This window comes from Vicia villosa, linkage group LG4 (assembly GCF_029867415.1).
Source record: "Vicia villosa cultivar HV-30 ecotype Madison, WI linkage group LG4, Vvil1.0, whole genome shotgun sequence".
Taxonomy (NCBI): domain Eukaryota; kingdom Viridiplantae; phylum Streptophyta; class Magnoliopsida; order Fabales; family Fabaceae; genus Vicia; species Vicia villosa.
In genome coordinates this window covers 23,094,982-23,122,388 of record NC_081183.1, presented here as the reverse complement: position 1 = coordinate 23,122,388, position 27,407 = coordinate 23,094,982, and the positions used below count along the sequence as shown (strand labels likewise).

General features: G+C 35.8%; 5 protein-coding genes across 7 annotated transcripts; 2 read left to right on the top strand and 3 right to left on the bottom strand.

Annotated features, from left to right (window-relative positions):
• Positions 1-8,899: 8,899 nt before the first annotated feature.
• Positions 8,900-9,659, top strand: LOC131594638 (protein EPIDERMAL PATTERNING FACTOR 2-like). Its single transcript, XM_058866816.1, has 3 exons — positions 8,900-9,036; positions 9,213-9,262; positions 9,348-9,659. Exons 1-3 carry the CDS (start codon positions 8,937-8,939, stop codon positions 9,546-9,548), a joined length of 351 nt encoding a protein of 116 aa, XP_058722799.1. The 5' UTR covers positions 8,900-8,936; the 3' UTR covers positions 9,549-9,659.
• LOC131594637 (uncharacterized) lies at positions 9,508-13,959 on the bottom strand. The gene is made up of 3 exons (XM_058866815.1): positions 13,591-13,959; positions 12,173-12,361; positions 9,508-11,994 (listed from the first exon to the last, which is right to left on the bottom strand). The coding sequence occupies exons 1-3, from the start codon at positions 13,759-13,761 to the stop codon at positions 11,527-11,529; spliced, it is 828 nt and encodes a 275-aa protein (XP_058722798.1). The 5' UTR covers positions 13,762-13,959; the 3' UTR covers positions 9,508-11,526.
• A 2,187-nt stretch (positions 13,960-16,146) lies between these two features.
• Positions 16,147-18,767, bottom strand: LOC131596888 (uncharacterized). Its single transcript, XM_058869622.1, has 5 exons — positions 18,611-18,767; positions 17,476-18,398; positions 17,147-17,347; positions 16,965-17,074; positions 16,147-16,789 (listed from the first exon to the last, which is right to left on the bottom strand). Exons 1-5 carry the CDS (start codon positions 18,765-18,767, stop codon positions 16,147-16,149), a joined length of 2,034 nt encoding a protein of 677 aa, XP_058725605.1.
• Positions 18,768-21,750: 2,983 nt separating this feature from the next.
• On the bottom strand, positions 21,751-27,159 carry LOC131594636 (NADPH--cytochrome P450 reductase 2-like). Of its 3 annotated transcripts, XM_058866814.1 has the most exons (11): positions 27,124-27,159; positions 26,978-27,028; positions 26,769-26,820; positions 25,400-25,486; positions 25,256-25,292; positions 24,767-24,836; positions 24,479-24,670; positions 24,007-24,221; positions 23,861-23,917; positions 21,917-22,016; positions 21,751-21,788 (listed from the first exon to the last, which is right to left on the bottom strand). In XM_058866814.1, exons 3-8 carry the CDS (start codon positions 26,769-26,771, stop codon positions 24,197-24,199), a joined length of 414 nt encoding a protein of 137 aa, XP_058722797.1. In that variant the 5' UTR covers positions 26,772-26,820; positions 26,978-27,028; positions 27,124-27,159; the 3' UTR covers positions 21,751-21,788; positions 21,917-22,016; positions 23,861-23,917; positions 24,007-24,196. The 3 variants fall into 3 exon arrangements, 2 of the variants coding, with proteins under 2 accessions (XP_058722797.1, XP_058722796.1); XM_058866813.1 differs by lacking the exons at positions 21,751-21,788; positions 21,917-22,016 and adding an exon at positions 23,057-23,184 and having other exon boundaries at positions 23,861-24,221; positions 24,307-24,670; XR_009281435.1 differs by lacking the exons at positions 21,751-21,788; positions 21,917-22,016; positions 23,861-23,917; ... (3 more) ...; positions 26,978-27,028; positions 27,124-27,159 and adding an exon at positions 25,584-26,731 and having other exon boundaries at positions 24,822-24,836.
• LOC131596887 (zinc finger protein NUTCRACKER-like) lies at positions 22,059-22,784 on the top strand. The gene has a single exon (XM_058869621.1). It carries the CDS (start codon positions 22,059-22,061, stop codon positions 22,782-22,784), a length of 726 nt encoding a protein of 241 aa, XP_058725604.1.
• Positions 27,160-27,407: the final 248 nt, after the last annotated feature.

Below are 27,407 nucleotides of genomic sequence, written 5' to 3'. Positions count from 1 at the left end.
GAGGAACACCATTGTTGCTCTCACTTTGGAGCATTTGCAGTTGGAGGTCCATGGAGTGATTCAGAAGGTTTCAAGGCAAGCCAATCATCCAGACACACTCCTCAGGTCATAGTGAAGCTAACCAGATGGCTGCAGCTCATCTGTAACTCGAGAATCAACACCCTCCATGTTCACTTGAAGCTGAAATCGAGGGAGGTCCATAGAACAATTCAGAAGGATTCAGGCCATAATAAACATCCAGTTAGCATCATTGAGTCTCAGGGAAGCTATTGAGATCACTCATTCAAGCCCAGGTGCTCTCAATCATCCTCACGACCTCCATTTTCAGAGGTAAGTTTCTGAACTCCACCTCTTTAATTTAAGTACTTTTTGTGTTAAAGCTCGATTCTATCTTGTTCAGCATCATCAGAGGATTGAAAACCCTCTATCATCGTTCATTTATTCATCTTGTGCATCATTTAATTTTAAAATTAGGGTTTATGTGTTCTTCGTGTTCATGATGAAATTCGTTAGTTACACTTAGAATAAATGAATTCTGAGCCCATAGTCATGTTCCTTGTCCAAAAACGAGTGAGATTGATGTTTACATCATGCCATTTAGTTGAGAAACCAGAGAGTTAGGAATTTGAAAATCTGAAGCTCGAGGAAGAAGATGAACATGGCGCGCGTAAAATTTGAATTTCCTGGCTTATTTGAAAATATAATATATTGAGTGTATATAGTTAACAAGCTGCGCGCGCAGCTCAGCTGGTTAAGTTTTGAAATGTGACCATGAAGGGCGTGGGTTCGAACCTCTCTAGGGCCAAACCAATTTTTTAGCACCCATTTTCTTTTCCTTTTTTACAAACTTTAACCAATTATTTAACTTATCAAATTAATTCATTTTGATTTCATTTTTTAAACACTTGTTGATTAATATATACATTTTATAAATAATCAAAAAAATCATAAAAATATTATTTTTTTCATGTATTTTAATTAGGTTTAAAATAGTATGTTTTAAATGTTTTCTTAAATACTTTAAAATATATATATTCATTTTGTTTTAACCTAATTACCTTGTGAATAATGTTATGATAAAACCCTATTTATTTAGGTCTTAGTTAGGTATAGATTTCATCTTTGCCTTAATTAAGTTGACTTTTGTCAATTTGCAAAATTGTTTTCAATCTCCGATTAAGCAGACGATTAAGGTTTTCAAACAACAAAACCTTATATCATTTCAATCATTTTTCAACTGTTTTCATAAACAGTAAATCATTTTTAAGTGGGCCTCTAATAGAGTGTAAGTCCCAAACACCTTCTCTTCTTAGCTTGTTTTCAAAACTGTATTTTCAAAATCTTCTTTCTGTTTTCAAAACATTCTTCTGGTATTTGAAGGGCATTATTCCCGGTGAAACTCTTCAGATACCTATGTGACCTTTGTCCATCTTCACTTCTTCTGTTTTCAAAAACCATTAACTGTTTATCATATACATTCAACTGTTATCAACAAAGACAATAAAAATACTGTTGAGGCTCTGTACATACTTCTTCAATGGCCTCCACTCCATCCAGGTTAGGCTTTACAAGCTTTCAATTTACAGTCTTTATTTAAATTACTGTCAAATATAAATTGTGCATATATTAGTTTAGAACTACGTTTGAGTATAAACCTTAGGACAGTTAAACTATATATATATTATAGGAATATGGCCTAGGATTGAGAATGTCTTCCCGGTGAAGGCTATTTCCTAATTAGAGATCTGTAGTTCAAACCACCAAGATGAATTATTCCCGGTGAAACATCTTGGCAAAAACCTTAGAATCCATATAATAGGACACATCTACCCAAAGAGGAATTATTCCCGGTGAAACCTCTTACCCATTTGCTTAGAGCCAAAATAAGTTCAAAACCACATAAGCTTTCTCTTGTGCTATAACAAGGACCCTCGATTAGCCTCCTCTTGGGCTTTGTACAAGGACCCACAGGCTTCTTAAAAGCATTTCCAGCTTCCTCTTGAGCTTGTATACAAGGACCCATCAGGTTTCTTATAAACATAGGAACAGGTCTTTAGTCACCTTTTTAGCCTACCCTGGTGAGTTTTTTTTCAATTTAAACCAGACTTTAAACAAGCTAAGTTTTGTCTCAATTTTTGCATTGAGTACACTTTTTGGAATGAGAGACATGGACAGTCTCTGTCACCCTTATCTTCATCAATCTTCCTTAGCAGAGTCTAGGATCTATGTTTGATCATCCTCAGCATTGAGTCAGCCTTCATCTTGGGCTTTAAACAAGAAGTCTCCACTAGATAATCTTTCTGCCAATCTTTTCATCCTTTAATAATTAATGGAGTGCTACCCAATTCAATCACTTCAAAACCCCTGGAAAGGGTTAGCCTCCAAAATTAATTAATAAATAATTTCATTCTCTTAGGAGATAATTTCCCCAAAAGAGTCAAAATCCCTGGAAAGGGTCAGCCTCCAAAAAACATGATAAAGTCAGTCTTTTAACAGACAAATTCACCAGCTGAGTCAAAATCCCTGGAAAGGGTTAGCTTCCAAAGAAAAATAGTCTTTTAATAAATAAAACCTCCTCAGTAGAGTCAAAACCAACAAAAACAGTTAGCCTCAACCTTGGGCTTCATACAAGGCACCCAAACAATAAAACTCCCCTGTCAAGAGTCAGCCTCAACCTTGGGCATTGTACAAGGCAGATAATAGAGTCTCCCCAGTGAGTCCTTCATCACTCAGTAGCCACAACCTTGGGCTTTGTACAAGGCAGATAAACCATATCTTTCATGTGTCAAAGATTCCTAACACTCAGGATCTTTTTCCCATAGAGTCATCCATACTCAATTCATTTATGAGTCCGCCACAACCTTGGGCTTTGTACAAGGCAGAAAATAGTGTTTTTCCCTAGCTACAGTCAGCCACAACCTTGGGCTTTGTACAAGGCACACAAATAGAGTCTCCCTAAGTAGAGTCAGCCTCAATTCTGGGCTTTGTACAGAACACAAAAATACCCTGTAATTAATCCCCAGTGGAGTCATCTCCCAGAGTCAATAATAATTAATTAATCAATCAAAAAGCCTCAAGCTTGGGCCTCATACAAGCCAGCTAAAGTCAAATCTTTTATACAGTAGATAGACATAGCTTATCTCCATAGAGAGATATTTTTACTACTCTACCACATTCAAACAAACATTTCAATTTCAATTTCAATTTTAATCAAGTCTCCCATTTAGGATTTTGAAAGGCATGAGCTGGCAGTAAAACCCAGACATGTGGTAACTTTCCCTAATTTGGATGAGCATCTTTCTTTCATTTAAGAGGCATTTGACTGGTATACTTGCACATACACAAGTAAGGTCCCCCTCTTGAATGAAATGAATTCAGTTATTCTGTCACTCCTTTAAATGTTTGTGGTAGAATAGTACAGATACCTCTCTGTAGAGATAATTTCATGTCTCTTTACTGTAAACAGAGATTTAATTCAAAGCTTCAACCTTGAGCTTCAAGCAAGGCACCAAAAACAATTAATTTCCCTAGTTAGTTCCCCGAACTACATTAAGCTCTGACTTCCACTAGGGATATGTAGGCATGAGGTTCACAAGGAATCTCAGCGAGCTAATAAAATACCAAAAATAGTCAGTTTGTCTGTCTGTCTGTCTTTTTTTATCAATTCAATTCTCTCTCCTAATACAAAGGAGAAACTTTCCCAATCATAGCAATAAACACAAACACAATGACACAGAGAAGGTTCCTGTAGAGTACTACAGATATGTAGGGTGTTTAAACACTTCCCTATGTATAACCGACCTCCCGGACTCCAGAATTTCTAGTCTAGGTGTAAATCCCCACACTTAGCAAACTCCTAGGGTTTAGTTGAGATCTTTTTTCCCCTTTCCTACTCGTAGGACAAATAAGAAAGTTCGTGTGATATCGTAGGAAGAACTGAAACAAAATTCATCCCGCCACGGGCGCATTCTCCTTCCAAATTTCGCGTGAAGGGTTTAGCGTGCCGTCCTCCCAAGTGAAACGGGGAGGTAAAGAAAACGACCACCACAAGCACCAAATTGCTGCAAACACACTGATACTGAAGCTATATTCATGGCTGAACAGAAGTTCATGAAATCTGAGTCAGAAATAAAGATACTTTTAAAAACATAATCATTAGCAAGACGGCTGCAACACTCAAAAAGTGCAACTCCCAAGGTTAACTGAAGAAGCTATTCACATGCAGCTCATTGGAGAAAACAAAAATGAAAAGCAAACACGCAAGCATTCATTGCTTCGTCCAAGAATAAAGTTAATTAACGGACAAAAAATATTGAGCTATATATTCATGTTCGTTTGAAACAACAAACACAATGATTACACACACAAACATCATTATTCTGAAAATTATCAAAGTGTGAAGATACATCAAAACTCGCTGAAGAAAAATTTTCATATTCATAGTCTGAGTTCAAACTTTCTGTATTAAATATTAGTGAAATATCACAGTTGTGAATAACGCTTTATAGAAGCAATCCTAAACACTTTCATATGAAGTTACTCTGTAGCAGTTCCTTGAGAGACCAATTGGGTCAGAAGTCTCAAGAAGTCTAGGACTAGTTGAGTCTTAGAAGTTGGTTAGTCACAAAAAGTTGGTTTGTGAAGGTTGTTAGTCATCAGCAGTTGGCTCGTGCATTGTATTGTTAGTCACACCAGTTGGCTGTGCAATTGTAATCAAGTTTTGATTATAGTGGATTAAGTCCTCGTTGAGAGAGGCTAATCACCTGTGGAGGGTGGACCGGAGTAGTTTGAGTTGCAAACGAACCAGGATAAAAATAACTGTGTTCTGTCTATTATTGCTCAAAGTGAAAAAGAAAAATGTATTCAACCCCCCCCCCTCTCTCTAAGTGTTTTCTCAACCTTCAATTGGCATCAGAGCTTTGGTTCTGGGTGAAAACACTTAACCGTGTCAGATAAAGATCCAGAAGGAAAACATATGGCTAATGAAGTAAACAACAATAGTTTTTCAAGACCTCCTGTATTTGATGGGGAAAACTTCAAATACTAGAAAGATAGAATGGAAAGCTTCTTTCTAGGATTTGATCCTGACCTATGGGATACTGTAGTAGATAGCTACGAACATCCTGTAAATGAAGGCAAAAAGATAGACAGAAAAAACATGACAGATCAACAAAAGAAGGATTTAAATAAGCATCACAAAGCCAGAACCATATTACTAAGTGCTATCTCACACGCTGAATATGAAAAAAAAATCACAAACAGAGACACAACACACGACATGTTTGAGTCACTCAAAATGACTCATGAAGGCAATGTTCAAGTCAAAGAGACAAAAGCACTGGCTCTTATCCAGAAGTATGAAGCCTTCAATATGGAAGATGACGATACCATTGAAGCCATGTTCATGAGGTTTCAAACTTTGACTGCTGGCTTAAGAGTTCTAAACAAAGGATATACTAAAGCTGATCATGTCAAGAAAATAATCAGAAGTATACCAAGAAGTTGGGGGCTAATGGTTACAGTGATCAAAGTAGCAAAAAATCTAGATGAAGTATCCCTTGAAGAACTCATCAGTGCTCTAAGAAGTCATGAGATTGAGCTCGATGGAAATGAGCCTCAAAAGAAAGGTAACACTATAGCTCTTAAATCTGTTAAAAAGTTGAAACTAACACTTTGCAGGCTAAGGAAGAATGCTTAAGTGAATCCGGATCAGAGGAGGAAGATGAACTGTCTCTTCTTTCCATAAGAGTGAATCAATTCTGGAAGAACAAGCAAAGGAAGTTCAGAAACTTCAAAAGACCATAATACAAAGAAGAATCCTCTGGATACAAAAGGACCAGCAGAAAATGTAATGTATGCTCTAATTGAGAACTCGTGAGAAAGCGAATTGTTGTCGATGGTTCAGGTGGTCCAGGAGCAGGTAGTTGTTGAGCCAATGGTTCAGGAGACGGTGGTTCAAGATCAGGTGATTCAAGAACAGGTAGTTGAGGATATAGATACCATCACTCGTGCATCTATGGAGCCATCAGTAAACACTCATGGAGGTTTCCCGGAGGACCTTCTGACATGTCTGTGTTGACGAGATACGCTGACCATGTCGCTTATAGGATATGGCTGGGCGAGGAATGTAATATTGCTCTCGTTTAAATGCTAATTTTTATGTTTATTACGCGATTTAATGTATACTAATTTGTTTTAATTGTATTATTTTGTTACAGGATCGTCCAGTGTTGAAGGTCACTTCTCACGGGTTGAAGTTGAAGAACTTCCTCGAGAGTGGTTTCACAGTGTGTCACACCCTAGGGTCATACCATCTTCCACATCATCTGATGTTCCAGGGCCTTCAGCTACCAGAGATTCTTCTGATCCACCACCACCACCTCCACCTCCCACATGTGACTAGGACAACCGCTTATAGTTCATCGCCGTTCACTTAGATAGCCTCGTGGGTTTGGTGAACCCTGATGGTGAGGTTCATACTATTTTAGCTAGGTTGGCCGATGTTTCCCGTGGAGGGCCTATGTAGATTTATTTTGGCAAAATATCTTTTTTGGTCCCGTATGTTAACCTCAGAGTTCATTTTTGGTCCCTTAACTTCAAAAAGTTTCATATTGGTCCTTTAACTCTTCAAAAGGTGTCATTTTAATCCTTTTTGTCATATTAGCGACGGAAAAACACAAAAAATCAGTCGCTAATATGACAAAAAGGACTAAAATGACACCTTTTAAAGAGTTAAGGGACCAATATGGAACTTTTTGAAGTTAAGGGACCAAAATTAACCCTGAAGTTAACATACGGGACCAAAAAGGATATTTTGTCTTTATTTTTTTATGGTTGTATTGTATGTATATTTTGGACAGACATCTTTTTTATTGCATCATCTTTTTTGCTAGTACATGTTTCGATTAGGTAAAGAAAATAAAATAACATCAATAATAAACAAACATAGTTAACAAACATCAGATGACAAACAACAAACATAAACAATACTCTGAAACATGAAAACCTAGACACTAACGGATGACTCTGGAAGATTCAGACACTTCATTATGTCGTCCACGGTTCTGCGGATCTGCGCGTCCAACTCGATCGCACCTTTAGTTATCCTACGGAGAAATGATTTTCACATGGCCTTCACATCTTCATCATTCTTCAACTCATTTAGGTTGAATTTCACCCTTCCATTTGTATCAATCCAGTCCTCCCGAAACTCAATCATTGTCACCCTTCTGTTATCGGATTTAGGCAGCAAACTATTCAACATTTTTTTCAAGGTGGCAAAGGATTTGGGGCCATCTGGAATCTTCGTTTCAACAGCAGGGTTGCAGCCATTAAAATACACGACTACATTAATCAAATAATGAGGAAGAGACATTCTGTTAAGATATGTTATCCAATAACCCTAAGACCCTTATTCATACAAATGGTGATGCATTCTAGACCACACATATGTGTCGGTGCAATAAAAACCCTCCAAAAGTGTCGGTAAAATCTCAACCGTTGAAAAAATCTAATATTGAAACATACCGAAAATTTCATTATAACTGAAATTTATAGTACCTTCCATAAATTTAAAATTTTTGATATACCGAAAATTTCAAATACACTACCGGAAATTTCCGCGTAATGTACCGAAAATTCTTTGTATCTCAATAGAAATAAATTTGAAATAAAAAATAATAATAAATTGGAGGGTGGCATTTTGTGAAAGGGAAATAATGGGCCATGTTGGATCTAGTGCTCGCCACATGACCCCGTCCTTTTATGCTCAAGTTCGTTCCGTGTTACTTAGTGACTGCATAGTTAATTACTCACTGGCTAAAGAAATTAACAATCTCTCTTGAGATAACATTAATCACAAATCTATCATATTATTGATCATATCTTATTTATATTTAGGATTAAGTACATGCTTAATTCCAACAAAAGTATAAATTTTTAAGTTTAGTTTATATTAAATATTTATTGAAATTTTAGCCCTTTATATTATTGCAGTTTGCAAGACTAATCTCTATTAATTTTTAAAAATTATAAAAAAATAAATAATGTTAATAAATTATCTCTAAAGGGAAATAAAGATAAAAATGAATTCATTATTTAAATGACTAAATTTAAAAAGGTAATGACTAAAACATGTTTTAAAAAACCGCGACAGTTGCTTGCATAAAGACTTTAGTGATTTCGGTCGGTATAGGTGTCGCGACACTGACTGTGATCATCGCGGTATAAATTAATCACAATTTATTCTTCAATATAAAAAATAGTAATAACGATACCGACATCGACACTTGTCAAAACCATTTTGTCGTAACCGTTTTTACGGTCGCGGACATTTTTTTAAACTCTATTAAGCCTTATATTTATAAATATTTATATCATTATATATATAGATACCTTGTTGACTCTTGTCATCATTTTCTATTAGTTTCTCATAAAATCAAATCATGGTCTCATTTTCTATCTTATGAATTGATAATCCAAATTCCTACACTTATTGAATTGATGACACAAGAATTTTCACTTGTCCAGCATGTTTCAATTAATGCCAACATTCTTCTAACATATTTTTTTCTGCTCCTCCACTTGATATTTCCCTTTTGTTTGATAGGTTAAACCAAACATTCCTAATAGTATCCAGACAACTTAAAATAATTATTCAAATTTAAATATTCCCTTAATTTTTAGTCTATGATCAATTCATACTGATATTTATTTCATTTAATATTTATTATTTCTTGGACAAACCAAAACTTGTGAAGTATATTTAATAGAAGGCCGTGTATCATGTGAAATGTTGCAGACATGGATCTCGTTGCACATTTAATAGGGAACCCATTGAATCTTGGTGTATATATAATAATACTCTGCATTTTCTGATTTTCTCTATTAATGAAAATTGATTTTGAACTACACTTGAGTCTGTAGTTCCTTCAAATATGAGCACATACTCGCTTCGAGCTCACAAATATTTACTTGTTGTGATTTTCTTCGTGCTATTTTCGATCGGTTGGAGCCTTAGGGTGATCCCAAATCATGGTAAGCAACAAGTTTTACAAATTGCATAAGTTTGAAACTAAAACATGATAATGATGTTTTTCTCATAGTTGCATCAGTAGTATGTATCATGCGCGAAATGAGCAAAAATATACAAACTCTGAATAACAACACGTTCGAGAATATGACATATTCTGTTTTTTCTTCTCGTTTTCCAGCAAAGTTAACGCGCTTGCAAGAAGAGAAATCAGAAATTAGAGGCGAAAAGGTTTGGCACGTTTAGTTTTATTATTGTATGGAAGGGAGTGAATGGTTAATTGATGTTTGGTGTTTACGTACTTGTGATTTTGTAGGAAGAAACAAGAGAAGATAACACGGCGATGGAACTCTACCCAAATGGTTCTACGATTCCAGATTGTTCGCATGCATGTGGACCATGTTCGCCTTGCAAGAGGGTCATGGTGGGTTTCATCAAATGCGCCATGACAGAGTCGTGTCCTATCGTTTACAGATGCACTTGTAAAGGCAAATACTACCATGTTCCGTCAAATTGATCTAGATGATCATAGTTATTAGTTCTGTTAGAAGTTTTGGATCATTGTTGTAATTCGAAGAAAGTGATGATGAGTTTTGAGTTTTTTTTTACCATTTGAGATGCTTAGATTGGTTAGGAATGTTAGAAAAGGAAAACTTTATATTATGATTTATGACTCTATCTTTTGTTGCTTGCTTGTTTGTCCTCTGTCAATAAACAACTCAAAAATTAACATCAGGTAAAAGATTTAGATATTTACATTAAAAACAAAAATAAAACCATCCATACATGACTTGAATGAATAATTCTTACATGAGCAGTTCATAAGGTATCTAGTGATCCAAATATATGATAACCATAGCACCAAAAAAATCGATAGAGCACCCCTAAGGTCTTAAAAAATCGATCCGCGATCGCGAAAACCCACGAATAAAACGGTATCGGAAGATGGTGATATGGATACCACTATTCACCGTTTTTAGGTTAAAGAACAAACTGTGATTAATTCACAATGCGACGACCACAGTCAGTGTTACAACATCTGTACGAACCGAAAATCGCAAAAGCCTTTACGCAACTCTACACAGGAGAAACACCATTCTAGATGGCGAATGACTCAAATGCAATGATTCTTATAGAGATTGATCCTTTAAGTTGACAAAGAGAGTTTGTTGAATAAATAAGCAATGAACTGACACTTAAAACCAACATGTTTCTAGTTGAGGAACTTTAAAAGAAGCACATACCAGAGAATACGCCACAAAGTGTGGTCGAGTGCAACCCTTTCCTCTTCTGAAAACAGAAGGACTAGACTGAAACTCCTCCTTAAACAAAGTGACTGAGTCTTAAGATACTCTCCTCTAAATGAGTAATCATTAATATGTAATAGCATAATCTTAGAAACAAGGTGAAAACGATCACGTAAAAAATACATCAAATAGCTCCTAGCTTGGAATCACATAATACTTAATGAGATATTAAAAGATAAGAAAATTTTGGGATCCCTGCTTCCTCCCCTGAAGGTGTCAAGTTTCCACCTCGCATAGAAATATCTAAGACGAAAAAGTTCTCAGTTTCCCCACATCATAAGACTCACTGGGCCAAAAGTGCACAATTTCCGCCTCAACACAAAAGCACCCAAAGCAAAAGGTGTTCAATCTCCTCCTCATCATATAACCCCGAACCGAAGAATGTTCAAATTTATATTTTAACGGAATGTCCAAGACAAAAGGAATTCAATTCCCTCTAAGCCACCAACAAGGGGTCCAAGTGACACTAAAGTCACCTTTTTTGGTTTTCAAATCCTAATCTTCGAATGCACGAAGGACATTTTTGGTTTTCATAAGAGTGGCTGAAAACCCATCGGATGGGAAAAAGCAATGGCCTTAGAATATAACAACATAAACCTGTTGCTGAGCTTATAATGAATCATATTAAAGAAAGAAAAAACCCATACTAATTGTAAGGAGTATCAACATAAAAATAATCACCTGCCCCTATGTAATGGTATTGATTACGATTTTGAAATTTCTTAAAATAAATGGAGATATTATTCCTAAAGTTTAGAAATATAAATGAAAACATTTAAGAATAGTGATAAATATAGTGACATGTATTTTATGTATTTGCATTCTAAAACTTTAGTAATACACATCTCCATTTATTTAAGAAACAGATAGAAGCTCCATAAATTGATCCTCAGAAGGCATAGTGAGAAACTCTCCCTGTACTTATGTTCCAATATGGAAACATGAACCCTAAAACTTACTATTTACAAAGATGCAAACTAACTGAACAGTAGAATGTTGGCAGCTTCAGAGGGAATCCACATTGACAGCCAAAGCATCGGGTAAAAGTACTTCCCTAGGATTGGTAGATCTTCAACCAGATAGCATAATTGAGGCATTTCAACCAGTCCATTCTCACCCGTCGGAGGTCACCGTTTATGTTCACTACAGATCATAACAGACATTTCTAGGTACCACGTATTTGAATCCTCATTTCACAGGACGTACACCAATTGTTTTCACACGAAAACGGTACTGAGGAAAAGATTCATCTTCTTCATCTTCATCATCTTCGCTAGAATCATTGTCAACACTGTCCCACCGTGCATAGTCCAGAGCTGAATGTCCTTTAGGTTTTGGAATTGTTTGCCATCCTTGCTCTGCTGATTCGTTGTTTAGTGGTCTAGGAATTTTAAGCTCTTCCATTGACTTTTTAGGCTCGTTTATTTGGTCTCTTTCCTGTTTGGATGAAAACTTGGGGTCTGTTTCTTTAGGGGTACATTCAATACTAATTACACCTTTGCCAGGCTCAACCTTCTGATCTATCCTAACATTAGAAGCTGTGGCATGTTTCTGTCCGATTTCTTCCTTCGTTTGCTCACCTTTTAGCATCACCTCATCCTTCTCATCTTCCTGTTCCTCAAACTCCTCTTCTGACTCAGGTATTGGAGCAAGTGACTTTCCTTGATCAAGAAAAAAAAGTACCATTTTTTAGTACCAGCTGATTAAGTAATTTAATTACAGTGACGAAATTATAGGCCTATAGTGATACGCTATTCGTCTATAGCGCGCTATTGACAACATAGATTACATGCAACTGAAATGAAAACATAAGAAATAAGGGACAACACCTTACCAACTGTGTCTTCAAACGGGCATGAAGGTTTTGATAGACCTCAGAAGATGGATTCAACTCCAAGAGTCTGTTGACATCAAAAAGTGCAGAATGGTACTCCTTCAGGGTCACCAGTGTTTGAGCCCGCAACATCAACGCTCCACTGTGATTGCTATCAAGCTCAAGTACCGAGGTACATTCTTCTGCTGCCTGAAATGATAGTAACCATCATTGATTGCATCGCAAATATTTCAGCAAAAGCTTACAACTATGGAGGGAAACAGACAAGAAAAGGCATATTTTCAAAGTCTGAAATCCTATTAAATATTTCACTATGCTTGACTAGGATTAGATAGAGGCTTAGAGCTCAAAAAGGTACAGCAAAAAGTAGTGTAAGCTGGTACACAAGCACCAATTTGTTCTTCGCGGGTGTGTAAACGAGTTATGTTTCTATGATCACAGATTCACAGGTCTATATAAATCCCATTGCCACAAAAAATGGATACCAAAAGATCACGAATTGAGAATGGGACTGTAAACTAATAAGATTAATAATACAACATCAACAAAACAGCCAATTTGTCAGCAATACTCATTACAAATACAAATAGTATATCTTATCGTTCTACATAGCTACAAGTAAAGAAAACAAACAAATTTAATTCAACTAAGCGATTCACAAATCATAATTTATACATAGCTGCAAAAAAAGTTAACCGGCAAATCCAAATAATTAGAATTCCTTAAATACCATAAAAATATCTGAACATCCTAAGAAATGTTTATAAAGCTATAATTAACTTTGATTTTTCAGTAAACCTTAAAAAATAAAAAAGCTCCTCTCTCAAACAATTTATCTTTGTCTTGATCCTCTCGAGTTTGACAAAAAGAGAAGTGTTTGAAACCAAGAATTGGATTCCAAAGAAAGAACACTCTTTATTAGAAAAGGGGAAATAACATGAGAGCAAGCTCTCCTCAAGGGTTTCCCCACCACAAAGAAGTTTCTACTTTCTACTCTCTTCACAATTGATTACAATATCCAATAATGACCCACTCTCTATTGTATTCACCTATTTATACCAATAACCCTATAACTAACTAACTTCCATAACAACCCCTAACTACTTTAACTACTCTAACTAACCCGTATTCTTTTTTTTTTTTTTTCAAATAGCCTAGTCGCTGAAATTCACTCTTTAAACAAATGAGATGTCGCAGGTTTGAACCCGCACCTACCAACTGAATTGGCTTAATAGGAGAACTAAACTATTCTACCAAGTCTAGTCAATTATGCTTCCAATTCAACCTAGAATCAAACTCAAGCGCTCCGAATCGATTCAACCTTAACTAAAACTCAATAAACTGAACCTCCTAAACTAATTCATCTCAATACGATAAATTAACAGGAAGCTCTGAATCGATACGATAAGAAAACGAACCTTCTTGAAATCATGAAGCTTAAGGAAACAAGCAGCACGATTACTATGCAAAGCGATCTTCTGCGGATTCGTCTTCGCCATAGCGATGGCTTCCGTGTAGAACCCTAACGCCTCTTTGTAGACTCCGTCACGGTACATCTGGTGACCCCGTTCGATCTTGTTCGACGCCATAGATTTTCGAATTCGAGCATAAAATTGTAACAAGAATTTGAATTTGAATCTGGTGAATTTGTTTAATTGAAAAAAAGAAATTGATTGAGAGTTTATAGGTTAGTTTAGTGACAGCTCGCGGACAGAGAGAGCAACGGGATTTGATGAAGAAGTTGTTTGAAGTTATTCCTTCAACCAATTATTGCGGGTTTTTGGCTCTTCATGTTTTTCAATTTTTTAAAGAAAATTTGGCACCTCTTTAGTTAAATATAAAGTAGTAATGAATAAAAAAAAGAAAATTTGGAAAAAAAATTTAAATAAGGTTCCATTCAAAGGAAAAAAAATAGAGGATTAGACCAAAACCTTCTCAAGAAGAAATGAATATAAGAAAGACAAATTTAGTCTATTCTTTATAAAATCTGCTCTAAAAAAATCTGGAATGCAACTATAATTTGTGTATTCAGACACCGTTAAACCAATATTAGCTAAAGAATCCGCAAAACTATTACCTTCTCTAAATATATGAGAAGCCACAAAATTCATAGTGATATTCACACAATTGACCCACCGGTTGCGGACTTGCCAAGACACTTTAAAAGCTCTAACCACGGCCAAAGAATCAACTTCTAACCAAATCCTACGCCAACCCTTCTCATGGGCGAACTCCACCGCCAACATGGCACCAATAAGTTCGGCAATGAGAGAATTAGAAACACCTAGGCTATGTTTGGGAGTTTGGAAGAGAGGGGAGGGGAAGGCTTCAAAAAATGAAATTTTAAAAAATATAGGAAAATAATTAACATTTTTTGAAAAAATGATTTTGTTTAGAATGATAAAAGAGTCATTATCATTAATATATTTTTAATTTTGGGAATACTATAACAACCTAAAAGATATTTGGAACATTTATGTAAGCCCTTTAAAACCCTTCAAAACCCTCCTTCAATACAATTTTTGAGTTCCCCCATTTTATGGGGTTTTTGGTGTTATGAATAAATTCAAACCCTCCAAAACCCTCCTACCCAAAATCTTTTTATCCTTTTCACCCAATTCTTCCTATTTTTCAAAGTCCTCCCCTCCCTTCCCCTCCAAACTCCCAAACATAGCCATAAAGAACTAGCAAATGCCCCCAAAAACCTACCGTCAAAATTTCTAGCTATACCCCCGCAAGCCGAAGGCCCGGGATTCCCAGAAGAAGCACCGTCACAATTAATCTTGATCCAATCCCAAGGAGACGGCTTCCAAATGACTTCCACAATTCTAGGAGCACAAGGAGGCTGAATAATGATCCTAAAATTCTTCAAAATCTCAAAATCAGAAATATTTAAAAAAGACGAAGTCTTACTAACATTACCAACTAACCCACAGGCTGAAGTTTTCCCGGCAATGGAAACGGAAACAGGAACAACAGCATCCTTGAACCGGAAATTGTTGCGTGCAAACCAAATGCCATTAAGAAGGAAAATGCTAGCAACATTAAAAATCAACTGACACTGCTCGGACCAGTTCCGAATGTGAATCCTCCAAATATCCTCCCACAAAGATATTCCATTGGAGATCTTTAAAGCATTAGCCAATCAGATCCATAATTGTCGCGCAAAAGCACAATCAAAAAAGAGATGAGGAATCGTTTCTTCCTCCTTAAGACAGAGACTGCACATTGACGGAAATAAAAAATTCCGCTTCTTAAGCTGGTTATCCGAAGGTAACTTATTGAGCAACAATCTCTAAACCAAGAATGAGTTAGACAGAGGAATTGTCTTCGACCAAATCCACTGCCACCAATCCACACGAACACCGACGTCCCTCTTGAACTCATAGGCCTCCTTGAGCGAAAGATCCCCCAAAACCGAACCCCTCCAAATTCTTTTATCTGGACGAAGATCGAAGGGAATGTGGTAATTAAGAATACGAACCTGAATGGCATCCGAAATAAAGTCCAAAGAACTAGGAAAAAACCACTTCATGTCAACAATAAGGAACTAACCATCAAATCCTTGGAAACCGAAGATCTCCCCTCTCTAAGAACAGCAGATCGCCACACCAAGAATCATACCAGAACCGAATAGATTGACCGTTACCAATCAGTCAGGAAGAGTTGTCCAGAATCACAAAAATACTAGACCAGCAAGAAGAACAAATATGATGTTTTATGTAACCATTCTTCCTCATGACCCTCCCTCTAACAAGAATAGCTCAAGGTTCCTCCGAATTGATAAAATCCCACGCCAATTTTAAATTCGTTGTCGCGTTGAGTTGAAATAGAGACCTGATTCCAAGCCCACCTTCAAAGAAAGGCTTGCATATGTTTTTCCAAGCCACAGTAACAGACTGGCTCTTGGAAACCTCGCCGCTCCATATAAAATTACGAGTTGCACGCTCAATAGCACTCAATAAAGAAACAGGTCAATCGTATATGGACATAGAATGAATAAGCATACTTTGAATCGAAGATTTTACTAATTCCACTCTACCCGTGAAAGAAAGAAGAGAACCTTTCCACGACGCGAGCTTTAGAATAATATTGTCGGAGATAGGAAGAAGAAACTTAGAACGAGGCTTCCCCTTAAAAATAGGAACTCCGAGATAAATAAGCGAAGAATTCCCTATGTCAAAACCAGACAAAGTCGACAGAATATTCAGACGAGATTGACATATCGCACTACCGAAAATAGAGGACTTACTGCAGTTAACAGATTGTCCAGATACTACTTCATAAGCCTTAAAAACCTTAATCAGAGACTTGATATTTGCAACACTACCTTTACACACGTCGTTGGCATAAAATAAATGAGAAGGAACCTTAATGTTATTAGGCCCTCTGATCAGAGAAAGAGAACCTGCTAGCACCATCTTACTTATAAGTCTACCTAGCACTTCTTCCGTAAGACACAATAAAAACAGAGATAGAGGATCGCCTTGCCGCACCCCCCGTATAGTTAAAGAAACCGTGAAGCGCGCCATTAACCGAGATAGAAATCCAGCCAGATTGCAAAATACAATTAATCCACTGACAGAACTTGCCATTGAAATCGAAACGATGTAGAACCTGAAGAAGAAAATTCCAATTTAACGTGTCAAAAGCCTTCTTAATATCCACCTTGAGCGTATAATTCCCACACCACGACTTTGATTTAAGAAGATTAAACGCCTTCGACGCCAGGGCAATACAGTCTTTAATTTGCCTACCTTAAATAAAACCCCTTTGCTCTTGAGAAACTAACTGCGGCATAACATCCGCAAGTCTAACAGCAATAATCTTTGATATAATCTTAAACTTGAAATTAGATATCGCAATAGGCCGAAAAAGATCCAAAGAGTCCGCATTAACCACCTTCGGGATAAGCACTAACACGTTGGCATTGAAACCGTGAGGAAACCACCCATTAGAGAAAAACTAAATTACCGCCGCCGCAACATCATGTTGGATAATCTCCCAGTAAGAATGATAGAACAATGCGCCAAACCCATTTGGATCAGGAGCACTGTCAGCATTAAGGGCAAAAACTGTTGCTTTAATTTCAGCCAAAGAGGGAAGAATAGTGAGCATTTTGTTCATCTCTTCAGTAACCATACAGGGTATATTATCATCAACCATAAAACAATCCTGCAAAAAAGGAATGTTAGTAGCAAAAAGATTCTTAAAATAGTCCACTGTGTGCGAAGCAATTTGATTTGGCTCTGTCAAATACTTTCCCCCAACCATAAGGCTAGAGATCGGCTTGAAAGCATTACGAATTTTAGCCAAACGGTGAAAAAAACATCGTTCCTATCACCCTCCAGGTGCCACTTAATCCTCGATTTTTCCTTCCAAAAGCTTTCCTCCATGTCCACCGTAATAGATAGCCGGTTCTGAGCTTCTTTTTCCAAGATATTAAAGTTACCACCAGCCCCTACTGACCCAGACTGAATCCAGTTCAGCTCCTCTTCTACTAACAACATGTTCTCTGTCACATTACCGAAACAGGAAAGATTCCAAATTTGAAGCTCCTTCTTTAAAATTTTAAGCTTCCTGTCAATAACCTCAAGAGGGCAACCCGCAACCATATGATTCCAACAATCCGCAATTAATTTCTCACAATCTTTATGTAACATCCAAGTTTTCAAGAAGCGAAATTGTGAAGCCGCTTTAGAGGAAGAGACTGAAAACTCAAACAAAAGGGGGAAGTGATCCGATAGCAACTTCGTAAGAGTACAAACAACATTACCAACACAGAGATCCAGCCAAGCTCGATTGACAATGACTCTATCTAACCTCCTCTCGATGAGAAAAGGATAAGACATTTTATTGGACCAAGTAAAAAGAGCTCCCTTTTTGGGGACATGGATAAGCTGGTTCGCATCTGTCCAAACCTGAAAATTCCTCATAGGACCTTTCGCCAAAACATGACTGCCACTATGCTCATGATCACCAATGATCGCATTAAAATCACCACAAAAAGACCAAGGGAGAGACTGTAACACTAACAGATTAACAAGATCATCCCACAAGACTTTCCTCCGATACATATTATTGGAGGCATAAACCGCTGTCGAGGCCAAAAACTTCCCGTCCAAATCAAAAGAAAAAGCAACATACTGATTTGAAGAAGCCAGTAACGTCGGGTTAATATCCAACTTACAGAAACACCAAAGAGAAGGAAGAGAAGAATTGTTCGCTGCAAAAAAATTGAAGCCAAGATTATGAAACCAATTAATAGGAAACTTATCAAATGAGATCTTCGGCTCCGCAATAAAAAGAAAGTGAGGTTTGTGATTCTGCAACAATCGCTTAAAACCTAATCTTGATGGTTGATTAGCAATGCCCCTAATATTCCAAAAAAGGCTCTTCATAAGGTAAGGTTCTTGAGGCCTGCTTGGGACCTAGTACCATACTTCTGATTCGACATCGTATTTTTAGCCTTCTTTTTAAAATTAGAAATTGCATTAGAAAAAGCTCCCTTGTTCCCATTATCAATAAAATCCACAGAATCTACAACCTCCTCTTCCTCTGCTAAAGCTGCCCAAGAGTTCTTGAGAAAATTCATATCCACCAAAACTTCTTCTGATAGCACCTCAACAATCTACTTCTCAGTATCTGCCACAAACTCAGTATCATTAGAATCTGACCTCGCCGAAACATGAGTAACGAAATTGGGCTCTGCTGACTTTTCTTGCAAAACCGATTCAACCTGAACCTAATGCCCAGTGACAACAACCAGAGAGACCGCGGGCATAACCACGCCCAAAACTGGAGGAGTCCCCGCCTTAAAAGAAACAGATTTTTTGACCGTCCCACCATTAGCATCCTTCTGCCCCTTATTCAACACTTTACAACTTTGCACTCTGTAATACGGTGGGAGAACTGACTTTTAAAAATGTTGCGGATAGCAAGAGCCGCCACCGACTTTTATTTTATCCAATTGGAAAGGCAAAAAAAACAGGAAAGACCTTTGAAAGATTTTTTGAGTTCGGGGGGTAATTTATACAAAGGGAAGGTGTAAGGCACCCTTTGCATCCATGGTTTTCCATGGGCTCTTAATTGCTTAGCTCACTTTGATATGTTTTAAAAATGTTTGCAGTGACACTAGTACAAAAATGTTAATTTACACCCGTTTTTTATTAAATTTACACCCATTATTTTTAATAAAAATCGGGTGTATATCCACAGGGTGAGAAATGTCTAACGCATTTACACCCGTTTATAAAATGGGTGTAAATACGTTTGTAATTACTCCCTATTTTAAGAATATCGGGTGTAAATATGTTCTACGTTACACCCTATTTTAACAAAAATCGGGTGTAATTAGGCGTAATTACGTTTTTAATTACACCCTATTTTAATAAAAATCGGGTGTAATTATGTTTTTAATTACACCCTGTTTTAATAAAAATCGGGTGTAATTGGGCGTAACTACGTTTTTAATTACACCCTGTTTTAATAAAAATCGGGTGTAATTGGGCGTAATTACGTTTTAATTACACCCTGTTTTAGTAAAAATTGGGTGTAATTGAGCGTATTTCCGTTTTAATTACACCCTGTTTTAATAAAAATCGGGTTTAATTGGGGGTAATTACGTTTTAATTACACCCTGTTTTAACTAAAATCGGGTGTAGATACGTTCTTAATTACACCCTGTTTTAATAAAAATCGGGTGTAAATACGTCATTTATGAATGAACAATTATATTATATTTAAATCTATTTACACCCTATTTCATATACACCATTTAGTTATATTTCATTTTCAGTCATAATATTGCAAATACTATAAAATCATACACATAAAAATCATATTTTAACTAAGTCAAAATATTTTTAATATTAACCAAAAAGTATACAAAATCATGTGCATTCATAATATTTCAAATACTATAAAATCATACACATAAAAATTATATTTTAACCAAGTCATAACACTTTCTTCATATACAAAATCTGCAAGATGAGAAGTCACTAGTTTATGGAAGCATTCAAAAGACAATTGAAAATTGAAGTAAAATTTTCTTTGACACTGCAGTTACATAGTAAACCATAAACAAAAACTTATCATTATTTCACTGCTTGTGAACATATCCATAATTCAAACCAGCAGGTGGGCCATTTGTACTGGCAGCATGTCGGCCAATTATGGTTGCAGAACGCCCAACTACAGTTACAACCGAAGCACAAAGGCCGTGAACGCTTCTTTCTGCAATGCACAAAAGAGATATTCATCATTGAGTGGATATGATGAGCTTAGGAATTTTAATTGTATATATCTGTACATGAGTACTCTTAGAAGTCACCATGCTCAAAATAATGAACATATGTTTCTCTACAAAAAATTTTGCAAATACATAAGCATTTTAGACATGGACTTGTGAAGGATCATAATTGCTTCATCAACTGGTTCACATTTATAGCAATGTAGTATTGAGTATTGACATGCATGATAAAGAATGTATATGGATGAGAGAATGATATTGGCTTATCTCAAAACGTAAAAGAACAAAACAGACTTACAATGGGACAAAAGCGTGTCCCGTGGTTCCACTTTCGCTGGAGGGACTCGTCACACTTGACTTAGTAGAAATGCTGCTTGCAGATTGATGAAGAGTCTTTACGTCAGTTTGGTCTTCACTTGGCTTTGGGGTGAGCTTGAAAGATTCATCAGACTTTTCCAGCTTCTCTATGTCGGCACTTGGGCTGGCAGTGTCTATCTCCTCTATAGTAACTGATGGAAGTCGGTTAAGCATATTTAACTCATCAGGTTTCGTCGATTCTTGTGACACGTGTAAGATGAGAAGTCACTCGTTTATGGAAGCATTCAAAAGACAATTGAAAATTGAAGTAAAATTTTCTTTGACACTGCAGTTACATAGTAAACCATAAACAAAAACTTATCATTATTTCACTGCTTGTGAACATATCCATAATTCAAACCAATTCAACTGTGCTACAAAATTACAAGTATGGAACAATATTACACATCCAACAACACTACCACAATCTAGGCAGTACATCATTAATACAAAACAAACCAAATAAGTAACACTTCACAAAATACAAACTAAGAACTACACACAAAATGAAAACAGACCACTGTGGGCTGATAAAAAACAGTGCAGACTACCCCCACCAATGCTGCAACAAAAACAAATACAGTCGAAAAAATCTTTACCTAATCAGCTAGAAAACAAAACAAAACAATAGAACTCAAATCTTTACCGACTATGCATTCAATCACAATGAACATGTTAATAAATATTAGATTCTCAGAATGCTTCTCATACCAGTTTATTCAATGTAGCTTGATCCAATATTGTTGAAGAAAGAAAGAGCTTCCATTAAGATGCAGCCGCGGCTGGAGCAACTTTCTGAAATGGAATTAAGATGTTGATTTATAATAGAAATTTAGCATTGCATCAAGATGTAAAAAGACATGGTACAAACAAACAAAAAATTGAATTTTTTATCGAAGTTTACCCGTTTTTGTTCTTCTAGGTTTGCTTTTATCTGAGAATAGATGGCAACACCTGCAATCGCAATCGCAGTTCCAATGCCAGTTTGTGTAGATATCTTGTTGCCTGCAGATGTTAACATAAAGTCTGAATATTTTCGTATAAACTATAAACTGTTTTCATATTTTCGTATAAACTATAAACCGTTTTCATAAGCTCAAAATAAACTCTAATAAGTCAATTAATTTAATTACCAAACACCACTATTGAAAATCCAATAACGAAAACTCTCTTCAACACATTTCCAACTGCATGTGTCAATGGCGCAACACGTTCCAAAGTATTAGTAGCAAGCTGCAATCATAACATCAAAAAAAAATGTGAAAATTTCATTACATGCACATCAATTTAAGTGTGCAAAGAAGAAAAGTATTAAACATAGAAATAATCTTTAAACTAAATCATTTTTCTTCAACTTTCAAGCCAATTTCATGCACAGATCAAGCATCTAGATCAGGTCTATCCCTTTGGATGTCTCAAACATCTCATGACTTTCATGATGACACAGTGGCTAATATTAACAACAACAGCAATTTGCATGAGATTCATCAACTTGAAAATTCATTACCACACTCTAATTATCATCCAAATTGGGTTTATGGAAATAAACTATCGTCAAACATTGGTTCCCAAGAGTTAACTAGCACTGTTTCCCTTCCACTGGTCAATAGTAATAACATTGATAAGGATGTAAGTGTAAGTGCAAACAATCTTGTTAGTGTTCCTTCCTTATATAGCTCACAACACCAACCTCAATCTCATAATCATACAGCCTCAGCAAACATGTCAGCAACAACTTTGTTGCAAAAAGCTTCTCAAATTGGAGCATCTTCAAGTGACTCATTGTTCCTTGGAGGTTTAGGACCTTTGGGATGCAATACTCCAAATCAAGATCATAGGAACAAATTTTGTGGGGTGTATAATTCAAACTCATTACTCACAACAAGCCATGAGACAGAAGGTAACTATTCAGGTGAATTGTCACAAATGCCCCCGACAAAACGACGACGCATGCATAATGAAGAGGATATGGAAATATCGATAACAATTTTCAAGAAATAGTGACACTTTATTCTTAACGAAAACATGAACACAAATACATTAAATCCATATCCTTAAGGAAATGCAGGATGAAGCATCAGCTTTTGAAAATAAGTTATCGCTTGGAAGGAAACTGGTATATATAATAATATTACTTTTAAAAGCATCATAACAATTTTTCAGTCACATGTTTTCTCTTTGATGGCATTGATAACCAACCAGAAAATGAATTGTATATTTGGTTTAGGTGCTATTTTATAAAATAGCACCTAAACCAAATATACAATTCATTTTCTGGTTGGTTATCAATGCCAAGTGCTGCTCCTTTAAGTACACAAAAACTGCATTTGATTCGTCGGCTTCTACTTATTTCATCTTCGAGATTTATTCCATTATCATCTTCAAAATATACATTTGGGGCCTGATGCATATGTAAGACACACCATACTTATAAGTCCAAAAATAAAAATATAACAAGTTACAAAAACCAATTGGGCTAAATCAATGGTAGACAACTATATAGTGTTATTTGAAGGATAATTAGCAGCAATTATCCAAATCCACTTTAATTACATTACTCATGGAAAAAATAGTTGATATCCTCCCAGCCTAATAATCAATCTCTATAATGATTTCAAAAGCCAACATACACATTATAAAGAAATACGAAATGAATTGTCTGAGTACTTAATTAGATTAGATTTTAGTTACAGTATAAATTAGAGTCCTAAATGTTAATTACTAGAACTCTTATTATAGAATATAAAAATTGAAATAATGTAATGGTAAGCAAATTGGACCGGGATAATTTTTTTTTGATATATGTGGCTTCAATGATGAACATTTTAGTATATATACACTTAACTAGTCATACAAATATAATGAAAAAAATATTTAAAAATAAAGTATGAGAAAAATTTGAAAACCAAATGAAGAAAAGTGGCAGTTAAGCATCAAGTACAAGGTTATCCAAACTATTTAATATCACACGCTAAATGTGAAGGCCAAATCATCTAGTTAATATTAAGATAAATGCAGAGAATAATAGAACTATACTGACCTTATAGATAGTAGTATGAAGTAGAATTTGAACATACCTTTTTGTTCCCATTCTATGCCATTTGAATTGCCTTTTGCAGTGGCAGCAAAACATACTGAAATTGCATATAGTGAATCTCTTAACAAGTCAACAAAATAAGGGATAGAGATCGAAGTTAAGGGTTCACAAATATCAAAAGAATACCTTTTTAGGGGAACTCAAAACATCTGCATATTTAGTAAGTGAAATTCTTAGAGTACATGGTGGGAAAGGAGGAGGCAAGGAACTTCCACTAAGAGGTTTCCCATCTTCATCATCAGTATGGATGGAGAAATAGATGTATGGTGACAAACCTAGTATCCTTTTTGCCTCCTCCACAGTATCTGATAAATTATCACAGTAAACACCAATATGGTCCCCTGTTCCATATTTAAAAAAGAATGAAATGCATAAAAACCTAATTGTTTTGTTTCTACATTTATATTCCCACATGCAAATACTTACACAATTCCATTGCCTGAGATGTCAAATACTAAATGAGTGCAAGAACGATCTGATGCATGAGTATGAAGTTTCTTTCGTACAGCCACATTAGCCATGCATGAGTAGTAATCAAATGTGTCAAATTGGAGTTTGATATAACCAAGTTGTCAAATAATATACTGCTACACTACACCTGACTGGATGTTGAGCATCCACAATAGCATGGCCATTTACATTATGTCGCTTCTTTTCGTCAACAGTTGCATCTAATGGATCATGAATAATAACCCGATACTCCAAAACAGAAGCAGTATAAGGTGTGGACATAGTTGTATCATCCTCGTCTCTTAGAAATTGATCCAATGTTGGCCACAATTCTTCTTTCCTGAAATATAAGTCATAGGGGGAAAGAGGCTGAAACATCAGCATTGAAACGAATTGCTGATCCAATATGTTGAAATCCACTTAAATGAATTCATACCATGCAGTAAAATCATCTTCTATCCATTGATCATCATCTCCTAAACCCACTGGGACAAACCACTTACCACCTGAAATTGCAGAAGATAGGTTATGTTAGATTCATGACATAAATATATCAACGCGGTTAGTAAGATAAAAAATTTAGCTAAAAGTTGAAAACAGATATTCAAAATCTTTGTAATACGTAAACTTTGCCACCAGGATTTCATGTGAACCGTGACAACAAAATAAAATTCATAAAGGGGAATTGCTCTTTATAACATGCCACTTCATTTTCAGTCAGTGGTAGTATTATACATAAGAGTGACAAAAAACAGACGGATGGAATTCATACAAGTCAAAGATATAGGTTGTTAAAAAATTGAATAATTGCAAACACTTTTCTATTCTTAAATATGTTGATTTCCTGTAAGCCGAATATCAAATTGAAGTCCACCAGTTGGCATCAAATTCATTAAAGAATCAAATGTGACCAAAATGATTATACCTTGCTCAAGAAGCTTATCATCTACTACCTTTGCCACCTGCATTGAATGACATACGTACGAGTTAAAGCACCGCAAATAGGAACACCATTATTATAGTCAAAGCTTAGAAAACCACAAGAACATATAAGCAATTAAACACAAACCTTGTTAAAATGCTCATACTGCCTATTCCCAAGTCCGAACACACCATAACTAAGATTCTTAAACGAATTTTCTTCCCCTTCATATTCCTGAAATCACATTCATGCAATCAAGATACAAACCAATACTAATAAACAATTATTTGACTCTCAATATCAAAGCAACTATAATCTGTATCAACCTCACCTCCGTAAACCATTTATAAAATCTCGCCAAATTATCAGTCGGTTCACCATCACCATATTTCCACCCACATTACCATATATTACAATCATCAACAAAATCAAAAACAACAAACACAACGACGAATATAAGTTTTTCAAAATAAAAAAGTTACAAGTTACAACTAAATTAAATACTTAGGTAGCTAAAAAGAAAAGACCCATTGTATCCGTTTTCAAATTTTCCAACTACTCATCATCATCAGTCACATAATCATCCTATGGTAAAAATCCAAGTCAATTCCTTGGAATGGAAGCACATTATATCAGTCCATATATTACATTTGTTATACAAAGTGCTTATCAAAATTGTTTATTTATAATAGTGTATAATTTTTCAACATGCCATAATATACATGAAGTTGTTTCAAAATGCATTTTCACTTCAAACATTTTATCAAACAGGTAACCTTCATAATGAAAGATAAATAACAACTATAATACAACACAAATCTAAATTAAGAAAAGCATGAAGATGATAGAAAATCAAGTTATGAACCAAACACATGGATGAAAGATGAAAGGTAATCACCCATGGATATGAAAGGACACATATTTGCAGAATGAACCTATTAATAAACTCTCGCAGAAGGAACTTGTTGAGAAGACAAACCTATTAAGAACTTGGGGTGTGCTTTTCCAGAAGAACTTAGGGTATGCGTGAGCGGCTGAGGAATATGTGGGTTTTTTAGAAGAAGAATTAGGGCGTGCGTTCTCAATATGAAGAAAAAGAAGAACATAAAAAGTGAAAAACTTTTTTAACGCGGAGATGGATTTAGGGGGGACGACGGGTGAATTCACTGTCACGACCTTTGAATCCGCATGTGAAAATCACCGTTTGAAGGGCTTAGGGTGGCGGCGGTTAACCAAACAGCCATAGAAGAGGGGTTACGTCGGTTTAGGGACCAACTGTCGAAACATTTTGTTACTTTTCTAAAAATAAAACGGTGGTTGCTCAGAACCGCCATGGCAACCGTCGCAACTTGAAAGCTAGGGCGGTTAATATGCAACCGTCGCGACCTTTGTGTCGTAAAATCCAAATTTTCTTGTAGTGTTATATTAATCTGACAGTCTTTATGTGTGTGTTATTCAAGTGTAGCCTATCATAGTATCTATAACATGAAATGTACATCCATGAAATGTAACTCACCATGTTCTTCAAATGCGATACATGTTCCAATTGTCTCGTCGTATTCACCAATCTGTAGACAACAATGAACCATAACAACACAAAATCACTGCATCTAAATAACTTCCAGCATCTAAACCACACTTAAATCATATCACACTTAACCAAATATTTGAATTCATAAAATTGTAAAAAAAAAAAACCAGGGAATTTTTAAGTAGGAAACTTACCAGCTTAAATTTGTCATCAATTATCAATACTGGGTTTAAAGTGTCAAGACCCTATCATTAACAATAATGTGATAATAAGTTGATAATTAGACAAAAATTGAATAAGAATTATAAAGAATTTGATGAGGAGAGGATTGGGAAGTTACCCTAAGAACATAGTTAACATTTGGTGGAATATCAATTAGGTCATAAACACCATCCAAGTCAAGCAAAACAAATTCATCTTGATCCTCATGATTATCAAGTGGCGTTGTTGCATTTGTCTCCATATTCCTATGTATTGAAATTTTGAAGTGAAAATTGACGGATAATGCAAAACCTAATCTAGCAGAATGAATGAGACATACCGTGACTGAGATTTTGTGACGCAACCAAGAGATAGATAGGCGTTAGCCGAGTGAATGTGAACACTGGAGAGGAACACCGCCTG